At 27.1% G+C, this 16,168-nt stretch overlaps 3 protein-coding genes and 1 long non-coding RNA gene across 4 annotated transcripts; 1 reads left to right on the forward strand and 3 right to left on the reverse strand.

Moving 5' to 3' along the window:
* Nucleotides 1-2,710: 2,710 nt before the first annotated feature.
* Nucleotides 2,711-4,309, reverse strand: RpL9 (ribosomal protein L9). The gene is made up of 4 exons (XM_033341612.2): nt 4,247-4,309; nt 3,441-3,579; nt 2,919-3,246; nt 2,711-2,832 (listed from the first exon to the last, which is right to left on the reverse strand). The coding sequence occupies exons 2-4, from the start codon at nt 3,576-3,578 to the stop codon at nt 2,726-2,728; spliced, it is 573 nt and encodes a 190-aa protein (XP_033197503.1). The 5' UTR covers nt 3,579; nt 4,247-4,309; the 3' UTR covers nt 2,711-2,725.
* A 385-nt stretch (nt 4,310-4,694) lies between these two features.
* Nucleotides 4,695-6,059, forward strand: LOC117160688 (uncharacterized). The gene is made up of 3 exons (XR_004464855.2): nt 4,695-4,993; nt 5,284-5,382; nt 5,523-6,059. It is a non-coding gene; the product is annotated as an uncharacterized LOC117160688 (long non-coding RNA).
* Nucleotides 6,060-6,743: 684 nt separating this feature from the next.
* MAN1 (LEM domain-containing inner nuclear membrane protein MAN1) lies at nt 6,744-12,999 on the reverse strand. The gene is made up of 11 exons (XM_033341574.2): nt 12,525-12,999; nt 11,518-12,230; nt 11,328-11,430; nt 10,842-11,053; nt 9,901-10,115; nt 9,694-9,822; nt 9,469-9,598; nt 8,846-9,122; nt 8,439-8,660; nt 8,192-8,376; nt 6,744-7,891 (listed from the first exon to the last, which is right to left on the reverse strand). Exons 1-11 carry the CDS (start codon nt 12,689-12,691, stop codon nt 7,764-7,766), a joined length of 2,481 nt encoding a protein of 826 aa, XP_033197465.1. The 5' UTR covers nt 12,692-12,999; the 3' UTR covers nt 6,744-7,763.
* Nucleotides 13,000-13,818: 819 nt separating this feature from the next.
* Nucleotides 13,819-16,060, reverse strand: LOC117160675 (mitochondrial-processing peptidase subunit beta). Its single transcript, XM_033341595.2, has 8 exons — nt 15,700-16,060; nt 15,467-15,638; nt 15,239-15,395; nt 14,930-15,141; nt 14,714-14,857; nt 14,501-14,646; nt 14,228-14,431; nt 13,819-14,165 (listed from the first exon to the last, which is right to left on the reverse strand). Exons 1-8 carry the CDS (start codon nt 15,895-15,897, stop codon nt 14,025-14,027), a joined length of 1,374 nt encoding a protein of 457 aa, XP_033197486.1. The 5' UTR covers nt 15,898-16,060; the 3' UTR covers nt 13,819-14,024.
* Between the last annotated feature and the right edge of the window lie 108 nt (nt 16,061-16,168).

Consider the following 16,168-nt stretch of genomic DNA (forward strand, 5'->3'; position numbering starts at 1 on the left):
TGAAATGCTCAACATTTTCTATGAGACAGAGAAAATTTTATTAATTTTTTATTATTGTTTATTATTTTTTTATTTATATTATACATGCCTGAAATATATTTTCTACAAACGTATTTCACAATTAATATAATTTTTTTGTTCTTTGTATCTATGATCAAATCATAAGGTAATATCCATTCTTATATATTAATTAATAGGATTAAATGTTTTAATTTGTATAATTTTATCATAATGCCACTTTTACGAGATCATGATGTTTTAACTGTTTTCTCCTGCTTCTTTCTCACATAAATTAATACAATGACTATAGTATAAAATCTATAATATAAAACCTAGTAAACAACGGAATTTATATTATAAACTTGCATTATCATACTACAAATATATAATTACTCAATAATATTGACAATAATATAGACAATAGAATAGTTGTTTATAATAAACTTTCGTTTATTTTTTTATGATTTTCTTTGTCAATAGTGTGTATGCTACCTATAAAACACTCTAACTTTAATGTAAATAGTAATTATACAATGGATTTAATGAATTTAAGATTGTATGGATACAATAGATATATTGATAAGTCCATTGAAATTAATATTTAAAAAATAAAGTTTAATTTCACTAACTTTTTTACTGATTAGTTACTTATATTAACTATTTCTTACTAATATTGAATTATATAATTTTAAAAACATAAATTAAAATGGCGCCAAGAATAAACGCGCGCATTCATACATACACAAAAATGTGTATACATTTCTTTTGTACCACCTATTTATTATCCATAAACACTTCAAAGTTTCGACTAACGTAGACATTTGTTTCAAACAAATTCAAAATTATGTCAAACAAGAAATTATTGATTATTAAAAACATCAAGGATTTCATAAATATTTATAAATTGATCAACAATTGTATTTAACATTTTTAAATTATAATTTTTTGTTGACTATTCCTGAAAAGGAATTTAGAATACGGCATGTCTAGTATTCGCATAATAATAACTTTCTAAAAAATAATCGTATAGTTATTGTTTTGATCATTTATTCAAAAAGATTTCAGATCACACAACCATTGAGAGGCCGTGCATGATGTTTCCGTTATATTACCAATTCAGATCGTGCAAATTTTTGTCTCACAACTGAAATTTTAGCATTCACCATCAAATATCAGATATACAACAAAAATTTCTATTATTTCTCACATATTTTACAATTAATTATTTATATAATTGTAATATAGTTACAATTTCTGTTATTATATCGAAAATATTAAAAGATTATAATGTATGAACATAATTTTCATGAACATAATAATATCTCTGATAATTTTTTTCGATTACCTAATTTCCCGCTATTTTCAACCTTCTCGATGGTTTCCTTGAAAAAGATATTCAATGCACGACTTTCTTTAATCTCCATATTACTAATAGCAGTATAGTACAACAGTAGTGTGAGATAATAATATTTGGTGTATAAGATTCACGTAATATCTTCACTAAATATCATTTTCATGATTCTTTTGATTTGTTCGTTAAAGGTTAAAGAGTCCTACCATATATAAATATTAAATAAATTAATTTTTGGATTTAACAATAACAGAGATATATGTATATGAATTTACTTTTTAAATATAACTCAAATCGGTTATATGTAAATGATCTAAGAACGTTAGTATCCGAGTCTTAACATATAAAGTAGGTTTATCATCAATTTCTAGAAATTTAGGAGATTACATAAAAAATTGGTATGTATGAGGAAACTATTTCGTTTCATTCGAATAACTATAATTAGAAAATGGAAAAGACAAACTTGTCAAAAAATTGTCAGAAAATATAATATTTACGAGTATATAATCGTTTATTAATTACTCTGACACTGTAAGAAAAAAGGGACAAAGTAATGTACCATCAGTATAAAGTTTTCTCACGTCACAAAGAATAGATTTTAAATAATCTCATCAAAGAAAAATACAAAGATAATTTCTTGATTAAAAAGTATCATTGCAATGTGCTTTTTTTTTAATTACAATGGTATTCGAAGATAGTAATAATTGGAAGACATATTTTATCATAAATTTTGATATCTTCATATTTAAGAATTGATAAATTATACTCTATTTATCAATGACTATCATCTTTAGCTTCTATCTAAAATTATTTGTTATATAGATCATTACGACAATAATATCCAAAGAGATTTATCTAATTTTCTTTTATAAATGATTGCATTACTTAATCGCTATATTGTATATTAAATTGTTATATCATTCATTATGATGTCAAATTTAATATGTATGTATACAATCAAATAACCATTAATAGACCTCTATTATCAGGATGCTATACTACACTATCACAATGAGATTTGATTCAGAATGGTCATTGACTTCCTAACCTTAGAATTTTTACCAAGCTTACCTACGTGCCATTAGCTTCCCTCTCCTTAATTACTTAAAATTATTGCTTTACATATCTATCTACATACTATTTTCTCAAACATATATCTAATTACACAAAATATACACGAAATATCCTGTAAATACTTTTTGATCTTGTCTACAGTCGGTCTGCAAATATATTTTATTATGAAAAATATAACTTTATTACAGCGCATTAACAAAATTTCTATATTCCATAAAAAATAGTATGTTTATTCTATGAACAAAAGGTCATTAACAAAATACATATTAATAAAAACTGCATTCATATTGTGAATAACGTTTATTCATCATCTTGTACAACTGTTGTTTTTTCTGACACATAAAGACCATCCAAGAACTTCCTAATGTCCTTGTTCTTTACTGTCGTTGATTGCTGTATAAGAGCAGCTGAAATAAAAATAATCATTAATTATAATTTTCTCATAACAAGGATTTCTTTCTGTATAAATGTATTAATTCAAATGGCTATTTACCAGATCGGGAAACATCTTCTAAAGAATTTCCTTCTATTATTAATTCGTCTTTCTGTTTAGCTGAATTTGCAACAGTCACCCCAGGTGCCATCTTTACACGACGAATATATTTTTCACCCAGGAAGTTACGGATTTCAATGACAGTATTATTCTCTGTAATAACACAGTTAATGGGGAAATGAGCATATACAGCTCTCATTTTGTATTGGTATCCTTTAGTCACTCCCTTTAGCATGTTTTCAATGTGAGAACAGACTGTACGGACAGCAGCTAGTTCCTTTTTTGTTCCAAACCATTTTTCAACTTTCAGTAACCTTGGACTTACCATCTGCAAAAGAAATAATATACTGAATAACAGTTCTAAGTTATATTATAACTTATTTAATATACTGTGTTCATCAGATACAGATATATCATTTATTAAAGAAATGAAGGGGAATCCAAAAATATCATCAGATATAATCTAAGTTTAAATATTTTTGTATTACCAATTATTTAAACTAGTTAGGTCTCTTTACTTACACGAATGTCAAGTGCAAGGTGTTTAAAAGAACGTTTAAGAACACCCCTTGGTCCTTTTACAGTAACCAAGCGGGACTTGACTGTAACAGTCAGTCCCTCAGGTATCTTCACTGTCTGATTGGTCACAATTTGCTTCATCCTGAAATGCATAAATATATAACTACAATACATAGAACTTTCTAACATGTTTAAAAATTTTTATACAAAACTTTTATTTAACATAATTTTTAACCACAGAATAACGTTTACTACAATTTGAGTAAGCAAGTTTCATTTCCATGTAACGTGAAAATTATGTATAATGTTCACTTTAATTTAATGCGTTCCATATTTTGCTTGGTAAGATAATATAAAAGCAAAAACAGAATCAAATACATATAATACATATGCTTTATTATTGATATTTATACTTCCTAGTATTTGTTTTATAATATATACAAAATTTGTAGATTATGTATTGGAACATCAAGTCAAATTGTCAAAAGACTTAAATATTATATAGATAAAAAATAATATATGACTATCTCCATTTTTAAAATTACAATACTAAACAATTTAAATGCATAAGTATATCATAACATATTTACAGGAAAGTTTTGCTAATAAAGCAGATATGTTTAGGAAAACTGAAAAGTAGGGTTATACGCAATTGTGATCAAAACGATCATTTTCCAAAAATATTACTTAGCCTTGCACAAACATGACAAACGATATCGAATAACACGTATAATATGTCACAACATTGATTGCATTGCTAGATTGTTTCGGATTTCGTGAAAAATGTTTTCTAACCAAGATTTCATTACCTCACACACGCTACAGTATAACCGGAAAGGACTGAAGCGTTGAGAAAGCATGTCTGTTGTGTTCTTGAATAAGTAAAATATATAGATAAACATATATATAGTGTTTTATTCTAACCATTTATCCCAATTCACCCTGCAGGTGGCGTATTTCAAATTTTTCGAAATATCCTTTATTATGCAAAATTGCAATTTTACATGCAAACTATCAAATTGAGAAATATGAAATGTTTTTTAATTTAATATAAAAATAACTATTGTGCTATGATAAAAAAATAATTTAATGCTGTCAAATATTTTTTTCACGTGTAATATATCTTTTTATAAAATAACTATTCTTGGATATGATATCGTTCGTTACTTCTTCATTTATAAATAGTAATTATTATAAATTTTTAACAAAATTCTCGAATAACATTTTAAGAGGAAACAATCTATGATCTACCTTTTTCGTGGTCAAAACTTAAAGCTAAATTTTTGACTGTGAAATAGCCGACTATGTTACTGAAGAAGATGGTCCCAGTATTAATTCATTTTGTGCGTGATTTTAGTTTCGCGTCTTATTTTGCATTATACGTAAAGCATGAAATATGTATCACATTCAAAAATTGAAAGTGAAAAAATTAGCCAAACATTGTAAAAAATATACGATACTTTTGTTTAAGAAATAAAATGTAGTTCTTTGGTTATTTCTAGGAACCAATAAATATTTTGAATAAATCTTAACATACGTAAACATTTTAAATTCTTGTAAGTAAATTCATTATGTATGATATATATTTGTTGTATACATATATATGTATTACGCTATATTTCTCACTATTAGTTTTCACCACACATTATTTTATTACAAATCTAACAAATGAAACAATTCTTCCTTTTCATATAAAAAATTAGTGATATTATTATCTTGTTTTTCTTCCTTAATCAAATAATATGTGATGTCATGTTTGGATGCAAAGAATACATCATGAAGTATTTTTATTTATTTATTTACATTTTATTTATTTTATTTACAAGTATTTATATTTATTTAAAAGGAGTAAGTTTGAAACAATCGATGCAAAAGGGAATTACAATATATGAAAATAAATATGAAGATCTTCCCATGTTCAGTACACTGAATACTGAAGTAAATGGTATATTGGTAGAAATATTCATAAATTATTTTTGTTCAAACATATAAGTAATTTTAGTTGTACAACAGTAGACTTTAATTTTTAGACTATTGAATAATATTTTTAATTGAAAATTTTATTGGTATAATTTCTTCCACTAGAAAACATTGAAATTTTTAAAAAGATACCGAAATATGGATAATGAGCTCCAAATAAATTTTGTTATAAAGGAATGTATAACAGATATAAATATTAAACAAGAACAGCCAAACACGTATGTCTCTAGTAAAGATAACAAAACATCTGTACAATCAAATGAAACATTAGATAAGAAAGATTTGTTGATAGCAAGATTACAAGACAAATTGCTAAACGGAAAGAATGTATATTGTATTATGAAAGTATAGTACAGCTTATGAATTGTAAACTCATGAAATTGAAGAAAGTTCGGAAAACTCATTAATTGTTGAAAGAACTTGATTTGTAACTTTGGTAAACAGAATATAGTTGTTCCTTAAAATATTAAATATAAATAAATAAAATTTATATTAAAAATATGCATATTTTTTATATTTGTACTGACAAACATATGTATATATAATAAATCCAATGTTTCAATAATAAACATTATAATATTAAGATGTAAATGTACGTAACAATCAATATATGTATCATGTAGAATTTCATGTTTATTAAAATTTTTTAAATTCCTTTTAATACATAAAAATTTAAGGCGAGCTAAGTTTTTCTTAAAGGTAAAACTTATTCAACTTGTATGTATAACTAAGAGGTAATACTATTATTACACAGTGAATATACAGAAATTAAATTATATAAAATATAAACACACATCAGATAATCTTGAAATCATTATGAATAGAAATTGTTTATTGTTACTACAATGTAACTATTATTAAATGTATTGTGTTGTATTATAGTTATCAAAAACTATTTTTCTTTTAAGAATTTTGTGCACTTTAGAATTGTAGATGTCTCATTAAAGATACTACTTCTTATGTGCTGTTTTATTTTGTTTTATCTTTAAATATTCTGTATATCTCATTTGTTAAAATCACATTAATTGAATAAAGTTGTACATATATTTTGCTCATTAGTATTATTGTGATTTGTATAGATTATAAAATGTTGATATAACTAAGTTTCTTTATATATCAAACATTGTTAAATTTAACATGTCAAAATATAATGCATGATTAAAAAAAGAGATTTGTGAAATGTTTTCAATAGATAAATTATGTTGAATATTTAAAAAAAAATATTGATTTCTATTGACCTTAGTTTGTACTGTAGTACTATTTTCGACAGTATATTATTTTCATTAAATCTTTTAGTTAAAAAACTAAATAAATTTATATCTCTGTGATATTATTTATTCTGAAAAAAATGTAACGGTAAATAATTTAAAGAAGTCTGATATTGTACACAGACTTCACTTCTAAGAAACATATATAGATATCAAAAATCGTTAGAAAGTACACAAAATACAAAAATTTAATTTATTCATTATTTTAAGTAGCAATATACGTCGTCATGCGATATCGTGCGTAAAAGAAAGTACTAAAAATAATATTACAAAATTTAAAATAAACTGTATTTTACAATACTCGTCTACTAAAATAAAATAAATAAATTTATTAGTAAGAGTAACAGAAAACAACTCTTTAAAAATTCAAAATCAGTTGTTTCCTGTATCATTTGTCTAAAAAGTATATGCTATTTAATTAATTCATATCTGTCAAGTTCAACTATAAACTAATGTTGTGAATGAATATAATGTATTATTGTTCTAATTCATTGAATGTTAATAAGGTGCAAGCATCGTTAATAATTTGGAGAAAAACTATTGCCATATGTGGGAGGATTAAATATTATGCGACAAATTAATGTTTCTTTAACGCACAAGGAAAGTATATCACATAGCACAGAAATTTAGATATACATATTATCAACATTGTATATTGCTACTTGAAAAACTTTTACAAAATGCAGCGCTGAAAATTACGTCTCCACACTTACTTTACAGCAGTATTATAAATAGTATAATTGTTGAGTCTCGTATTCTTTTTCGACTTTCTTACCTTAAAAAAGGTGATAGAACATAATAATATACACGTTACAAAATCAAAATGAAAATGCTTATAAAAAAGTCTTTGCTTATTCGATTCTTAGAATTCTATCACACAATTGCGAGTTCTTCACAGACTCTATATTTCTGCGCGATAGTATGAAGTTCTATACTCTTATAGAGCAAAAAATAGAAGTCTCACGAATTCTGGTCCGCAAACAATCATTTCAGCGGCGAAAATTCAAATTCTGCTTGTTATTCATATGTATACAAGCAAAGAGGTATTTTGTCATTTTACATCCACATGGCATTTCTACTAGTAATCAGCTTGCATAGATAATCGTTGATTATTACTTGGCTTCAACGGCGTTGTACAACGACGTGCGTCTGGAAATCTTTCGTAATATCTCTCCAATCTCAGGTACTTCACAGTTACTAAATGACCTGGAAGAGATAATATTTATATATATGTATAATATTCATATAAAATAATATAATATATACACACACACAGATATAAATATATATAGGGTGTCATAAAAAATCTTAATGTCAGATGAAGAGAAAGGATCAGCTGATTCATTGATACCAATATATTTATTGTTTTTGTACATTTTTGTACAGTAACATTTTACGTCATTTTGATATCTAGAATCGACCCCATAAATATTCCTCTCATATTTTGCAATACTCTATATAGATATATTAAGAAACATTATATTAAAAAATTGTGTAAATACTTACCATCAAACCAACATCCATGTAAAGCCCTATAAGCTTTCCCTGCATCTTCTTGTGACATACACTTCATGTATACACAACCTTCTCGACTACCACGATCTATACGGATATGAAGAATTTTCACGCCCTCTCCGCATTTCTCTAAAATAGCATCTTGTACCTTTGTTTCCCAATCATCTTCAAACTCTCTAAAAAAATATATGTTTTCATACATACGAGAAATATGAAGAAATATTATTAAAATACTTACACATCAGCATCAAACATATGCCTTATCTTCAAGCAGGGTGTCGGCGAACAAGTCAAACTATTGACAGAACCTTCCATTGTTTCAAATGCTTGACCTTGCCATACTTTAGACTTTTTATTTAGAACAAAATTCTGGCTATTTGATTTGTTAAGACTGTTGTTAGGTAACCAACGCCACACATGAAATTCTTCCCCTGAAACCTGTTGTACTTCTCTTCGAATTCTGAAATCATGTAGTTTTATTTAAAACATAGAAATGCATGTTAACTAAAATAAATAATAAAAATAATAAGGAGACTACGGATTTTTACACATTTATAGGAAATTTGATGTATTCATAGAAATATAAATTTATATGAATATCCGTAATATACTAATCAAATTTATAATGTTTCACTAGATTTGTACCTGGATTCATTTTCGTCCAAAAATTTAACTGCTTTTTCCCAAAGTCCAGCCATCTTTTTTCGATCTTTCGGGGGTATAAGATTATCACGTACATGATTTATGGCAAGAAAACTTTCTTGCGTAGTGCCGCCAGATGATGCAACTGCCGCATTTTGATGGTGCATCTCGACCATGTTAATAATGTCACTAACAAGTTTAAACACTTCTCTCTCGGTACTTTTCTTATACCTTATATACCAAACGAATAATTTCTGCATCCCTATAGCTGCTAGGACGCCTGAGAATATATTGCAATATTATTCATATATAGCACTGAATTATTATAATATATAATAATTGAATTACTATAATATATATAAAGTACAATATATTTCCAGTCTATCATTATCACACACATGCATATTAAGCTTCGTGATGTAGCATGCACAATAGAATTGCAAAACCAACATTATTAGTAATAACAAAGAGAAAATTTACTAATACGACGTAGTTACAGCATTAAAATACTAAACTTGTAACAAAATATAATACTTTAGAACATAACATTATCACGTTATTATAGAACCTTATAGAGCTATATGTTCAACAAGTTTCTTCCCATAATAAGTCGGTCAAAAATTTACCAAGTGACACAATTAGAAGGGAGGAGAATATGGTGAAAAGCTTATTCTTGATAAGACATTGCATCGGCAACTCAGGATTCATAATCACCATTCCGACTTTCCCACTTAGACGAGTAGAAAATAATTTATCCTGTAACAAAAGGGTGCCTTTTTCTTTAATTTATATACATTAGAAAACGCGGAAGTAGAAAGATAAAGAATGATCGATAAACTGTTTTACAATACCAAAGAATCCAAAATGTCACCAGAGTTTCCACTATCGTCACTTATATCTATGAGAGAAATGCCCCATTTAGGATTCTTTATGACGAGTAATTGTGCGTTTTGCAAATCTTCTTTTACCTCTAAACTCCTCTGTATAGAAAATTGTTTTATGTATATACAATATAACAATGTAATACTTGATGTTCCATTTGAATCAATTCAACATACCACTTTATTATTTGTAAACATTTGCATGATCTCTGAATCGGTCAAATAAGGAGTTTCACTGGAATTGTCGCATATCATGGACACAGCCTTTTTCGTTAAAATCGGTTGAAGTCGCTTCAACAATTGTAATACAGAATCTACATTTTCTTTCATTACACAGCTAGCTCCAGGCGCTTCACGGTCATCTCCAACAAAACATAATGGTATGTTGCTATCTACAAATTGAAATATAAGACTAAAAACAAAATTATCAAGAATTATAATATATATATTCTACAATATTCTTTTTATTTTTGTAAAAGAGATATCGTATATATCTTGTATCTATTTCATGCATATTAAAAGAGAGAAGAATTTTTTGAACAATTTAATCAAATGATAATAATATAAAAGAAATAGGATAAAATCATTATAATGGGAAAGGAAATAAAATATCAAAATTAATACATTGGTAATACTTATTATTTTATTATACATGTTAAAAAAAACAATACATATCTTAAACAGACTATTACGAAACTGATTATACATTATTCAATGTTAAAGATGAAATTTGTGTAAAACGATTAAAATCCACAAATTATTAGAATTAATTGTAATACTCATGAAATTATGAATAAATTGTATAACAAATTAATGAAATGTATTTAAATAGAATTGTATGTTCAGATCTTGTCTTTAGAACTCGCAATTGTTATACAATACAAATTTATATATAGTACTCTTTAAAATGTTAATAATTATTTTATTCACATACATTGACAAATTTTTATTTATAATAAAACATCGCGTATATTGCAACATTCTTGTTATTAATAATAAAATTTATTTAAAAAACTTTCCCACAAGCTGTTAGTTGAAATATATAATTTGCATTGTATATTTTTTTTCAAGTATTTCTCCATATGTATTACTTAATTGTTACGATTCTGAATACCTACCCGTTGAAAGTGATGGAAAGGTCTCTGCTTTTCCACCAAGTCCCATGTATATAACAGCAAGAATCCCGAAAAATAAAGCAAGTACCACTACCAAAATTACAGACACCATATTGTGGTTATTTCGTATATCTTCCCTATTTGTAGATGATGGTTTAAACATTCTATTCACTGTATCTCGAGATCTGTCGGCGAATGATGTTGTATGCCTGGAACTGAAGAAGATACATTTATTTAACTCTATAATATAAATATAGCTTAATACAAATTGTATTTACAATACAATTACAGTTGATGAAACCAATATAACGAGGTCGTAAATTAAAGCGTTAAGTGGCAACAGTCATTAATATAATTATACTTCGGACTTTTTGATATCTCATAGAAGCATTTTAAACAACAAATCATTAATAAATTGATACATAATATTTTTGCCTACAGTTTTCTATTCTGATCTCAATATATCAATTCCATCAAGTATCTACATACCTTGAACTGGATGTTGGATATAACGATCTTAGGGAAGAAAAATGACCATTTGAATCTTTTTCTTTTAGATCTGGTAAATTTGATGTAAAACGCGATGATGGACCTAAACAATAATATGTAAAATAATGAAATAGAAACTCTCTAATATATACATATTGTATACTGATTATTTCAATTTAAAAGGACTTACTTTTTAAGCTAGATAAAGAAGAAGATGGTAAATTAGTAGACCTTGAACTAAGTCTCCTTGTAAATTCTGATAGGAATGGTGTTTCATAATTTGCCAAAATATCTCTTTGATTTGTGTCTGATTTCGTACACACATCTTCATTGATCGAGTGTATTGGAGAAATATTAGAATCAAAGAGTGGTTCACTATACTTATTATCTTTTATCGTATGAATAGATCTCGATTTTGAATCATAAGGTTTTAAACCTTGATCTTGATCAGAAGCATTATGTTCATATGTTCTAGGCTCATTAAATTTTCCACTACTTGACAAATATTTAGGTGGAGAATATGATTTAGGTGGGGAGTATGACTTAATTAATGGGGAATATGGTTTAATTACTTCTTCAACAACATCTGAATCTGAACCAGTCTCCAAACCATCTGTTACACTTGATGTCTTACTAGTTTTCATATATTTTTTTGTAGTTTTTGTTATCGTACGAGTTGTGAATTGCGAAGAACTATCATAATCTGGCACTGTAGGATCCTTAAATTCAGGATGTGTTATTTTATCTTTAACTGGATTTTTTGATATGTTTACACCTGAGGATGCTGCTACTGCTGGTGGTGGCATAGGATTTGCTAAAGTTTGCCTTCTATTACTCACTGTAGTCTTCTTCTTTTTGCTAGTCGTTGTACTTGTGTCATCATCTGTATCCTCACTGCTGTACCTAAAATTTTATTATAAAACTCATAAGCTTAACCATTATCTCAAATAATGCATAACTATATAAGAATGCATGAACCTTTCATTGGAAAAATAATTGAGTAAAGGTAAACAAAAGTAATTACAAACTGAAAATATTCCATGTTTACTGACATTATTACATTACGACATTTAAATCAAAGATAATAGAAAAATTTAATGAAACAAATGATTTAAAGAAACATTGAGATATTGCAAAGATATTAAATAATAATAATAAATGGTAAATAATTGCAAGAATACAATAAACTAAAAGTACCTGGCAGCCAATGAATGTCGTGACCCTGTGCCGCCTCGAGTTTCCATGAGATTTTTTAGCTTCTTTAAGAGAATCTTTCTAGTGGTTTGTGTTACCGGGCCCACTGGATACCCGTACTCCATCAGTTTGCTACGCAATTCCGCATCGCTCAAGGCATCCACCGACATTTTGTTTACAGTCAAAAAGCGGCTTTTCTCAAATGAACCCGGTAGAAAATGTTGCCTCGTGCGCGAAGCTTTTGCTAGCTACTTCTATGAAGCGTAGTGACGAGTTTTGTCCAAGGGCAGTCGTGCAATTGGAAAATTCACACTATCACTAAACCACACGTGTCCCACTTCTCAGGATATCATGAATATTTCACCATGATACCAAAAAATGTTAGAAAATGATCTTAGTTACAACTAAAAAATGGCGCAATTTTCTAACGGTCGTGATCACGCGCATACTCGTTCAACACCATTTCACGCTACTCAACCCTGTCATCCATAGTCATAGAATAAAATTTATCAAGATAACCTTACTCGAAACTCACGGTTTGGTATAATTTTTTTCATTCAAATTTCTCTCGTTGAAAATCAATTTAACGTTAAAGCTGTTTTCCTTTGCAATTTATTGTATAATTATTTTAAATAATAATGTAATGATTGAGTTTTCTATTCGTATGATTAATGGACAAAATATTGAAAATTTATTAATTCAGGAAAATTTTTCAATGATTTACATACACATCATTGATTTGTGATTTTTGGAACAGCATATTTCGAAATGTCATGCTCATACGCTAATTATAGAACGCACATGTAATCGCGAATTACGCATAGGCTTTATTATGACAAAAGAAAAATAATACTATAAATAAATATTAATTGATGTTTATGGAATGTCATACTTTTAGAAATGTAACCAGAGAAGTGAAACTTAAATAGAGATCTTTATTCCACCTAATAAATATGTCGTCGGCGAGCGTTAGAATATAAGTCAGAATCATTAGTTTTGTAAAAGTGTACTTATATATCTAAAGTGCGATGTAAGATCAACTGTTGGATTTTGGATATATTATTAGAACCATATTATTAACTGTATTATTAGAACTGCAAGCAAAAGAAAACAATGTAGAATATATAAGTGTATTCTACATTGACAAAAATTTGACTTCTACTTTTTTGTGAGAAATATTATAACAAGTATTTTCTTTGGATATTTCGTATACTTTTGTATCTTTAATATATTATTTTATGTAATTCGTCACCTAAGTTAGAATTCAAGTTTGGATCATCAATGATTCATGCGCACATGCATTAATTTTGTTATATTTCTTAAATAGTTACAAAATTATAAAAATTATTGAAAATATACATCGTAATTGGTATTTCGTGATTTTGGTTTTATTTCTAGCAAAAATGGAACGTCTAGCTTGGGTCACCAGAAACTCACATGATACAAAATACTTGTAGATTATAAATATTTTTTCAAAGGATAATTAGTATATTACTTTATCACTTAATATCGTAGTAAATACAAACCATTTTTTACATGAGTATAATCGGGAAAACCTTCAATACGGCCAAGAGCTATAACAACTGGGCTCTGATCATAGATGTATTTATGAGAAACTTCCCTTATTTTATCTGCTGTTACTTTCTGCAATATAAAAATATTATTTTGCAATAAAAATATAAATTATTTAGTACAATGTGTTCTACCTCGTATTCCACAACCCTATGTTCAACAGGTTCATAACATCCATGTCTATACACGTTTTCAACAATGTCAAAGAAACGATTTACTGGATCATTTAGTATTAGTAAATCTTTTGTAATGCATTGATGAACAGCTCGAGATACTTCTTTCTGGGTTATTGTTGTGCATAATTTCATCCACTCCTTTTGTAATGCACGAACCATATACTATATAAATGTTACAAATATATAAATTGTTAAAGATAAAGCTTTTTTTTCGCAATATTTAGGATATACCAAAAGAGTTGAATAGTCACAAACGAAATAACAGCCCCAAATACTAGTACTCTGTGCCCAATGATGAAAAAAGGATTTATACATATAACATAAGTCTGTATTGTATGCATAGTGGGCAATAAATGGTGCATTATGATTTGCTCCACCTAAAAATATTATTATGAATATTACATATTAAACTGTACAATAGTTAAATATAGATTATTAACTTACCATCTGACTTGTCCCAAGAACCTACAATTTCTTTAGCTACAGTAAGGGCAATGCAATCTTCACGTTCTCTATAACTTGATCCTTCAAATCCTATTACTGCATATCCCATTTCATTATCATCATCTCTTAATCGCATTTCAGCAGCTAAATTGCACATGAAATATTTATATAAAAATATAATGAAGTAATCAGAGAGAGTAGTAAAGTTTTTTTTACCTGTGAATCGATATTCAATTGGATCTTTACAAAATCGTTGTTTGTTAGAAACTCCAAATGATGATTTATAATCCTCAATATTACATCCAAAATGTTTACAAACAATTCTTTGTAATTCTTTTAAATAAATAGATCCAGTGCAGACCATCGTCATATAACATGTTTGAAATAAACGATTACGAAATTTAATTAAATTTTTTGTAGAAAATTTTCTGCAAATGTAACATTACGATTAATGATTAAAAATATATACGACATCTATTACATAACTTTTATAATTAAATATTGTTTTTGAATTTTCATACTTACTTTACTATGTTAGTTGCAGGGTATACACTAATACCAAGAGCAGTATCCTGATATGCAATAGTTGGTAAATAATCCATTATAATTTTTTCTCGATCTGATTCCATCTCAGAAAGTTTTTCTAAAATTACAATTTTTTCTTGTGTAACATCTTTATCACCTAAAATATCAAGATATAACATATTATTATATATTTTATAAAGTTCTTTCTCTTATATGTTACTAACTTACATATTACTCCATCCAAAATTACATTCGCAAATAACTGAATCAGTTTATCTATTTTACATGAAAGCACTGTTCCATAAAAAAGAAATATATCTCTCATAGCAAGAGCTGTAACTTTTCCACCAATTTCTTCTATCATGCATTCTATTTCTTCTTTGTTACTGCATTTTGTCCTCTGTGTTAAGTGTAGGAATTTAATATTAATTTTAATAAATTTTATAATATTTTTTACTTACTCTGAAAAATAAATGTTCTAGAAATATAGCGCTACCACGTTCTTCCAGTGTTTCATACATTGCACCAGCTGGAATGAAACATCCTATGGTGGTAGTGAAAGATTTTTTATGTTCACATATAAGACGCATGCCATTATTCAAATAACAAGATTCTGTTGAGCTTTCTATATCAAAATGTGTATTTAAAGCTTTAGACATTTTTCTAGAAATGCCTTTAAAGTCCTGTGTCTTATAACATTTACTTGAAATAGAAACAAATTCCTTAAAAATGAATTTGACATAGCATTATCTTTGTCAATATTTGTAAATGACTTAAAAAAGTTAATGTAACACATACTCTTTTTATATATTTATACATAGTACTGTCTTGAATCTGGAATAAATATTTTAAAAATGCTATTATTTTTACTTTGAATTGTCTATGCAAAACAATTCGCGTTATTATATTAAACAGAAACTGCAGTTTTAC

The sequence above is a fragment of the Bombus vancouverensis genome, chromosome 1, assembly GCF_051014615.1.
Source record: "Bombus vancouverensis nearcticus chromosome 1, iyBomVanc1_principal, whole genome shotgun sequence".
Lineage (NCBI taxonomy): Eukaryota > Metazoa > Arthropoda > Insecta > Hymenoptera > Apidae > Bombus > Bombus vancouverensis.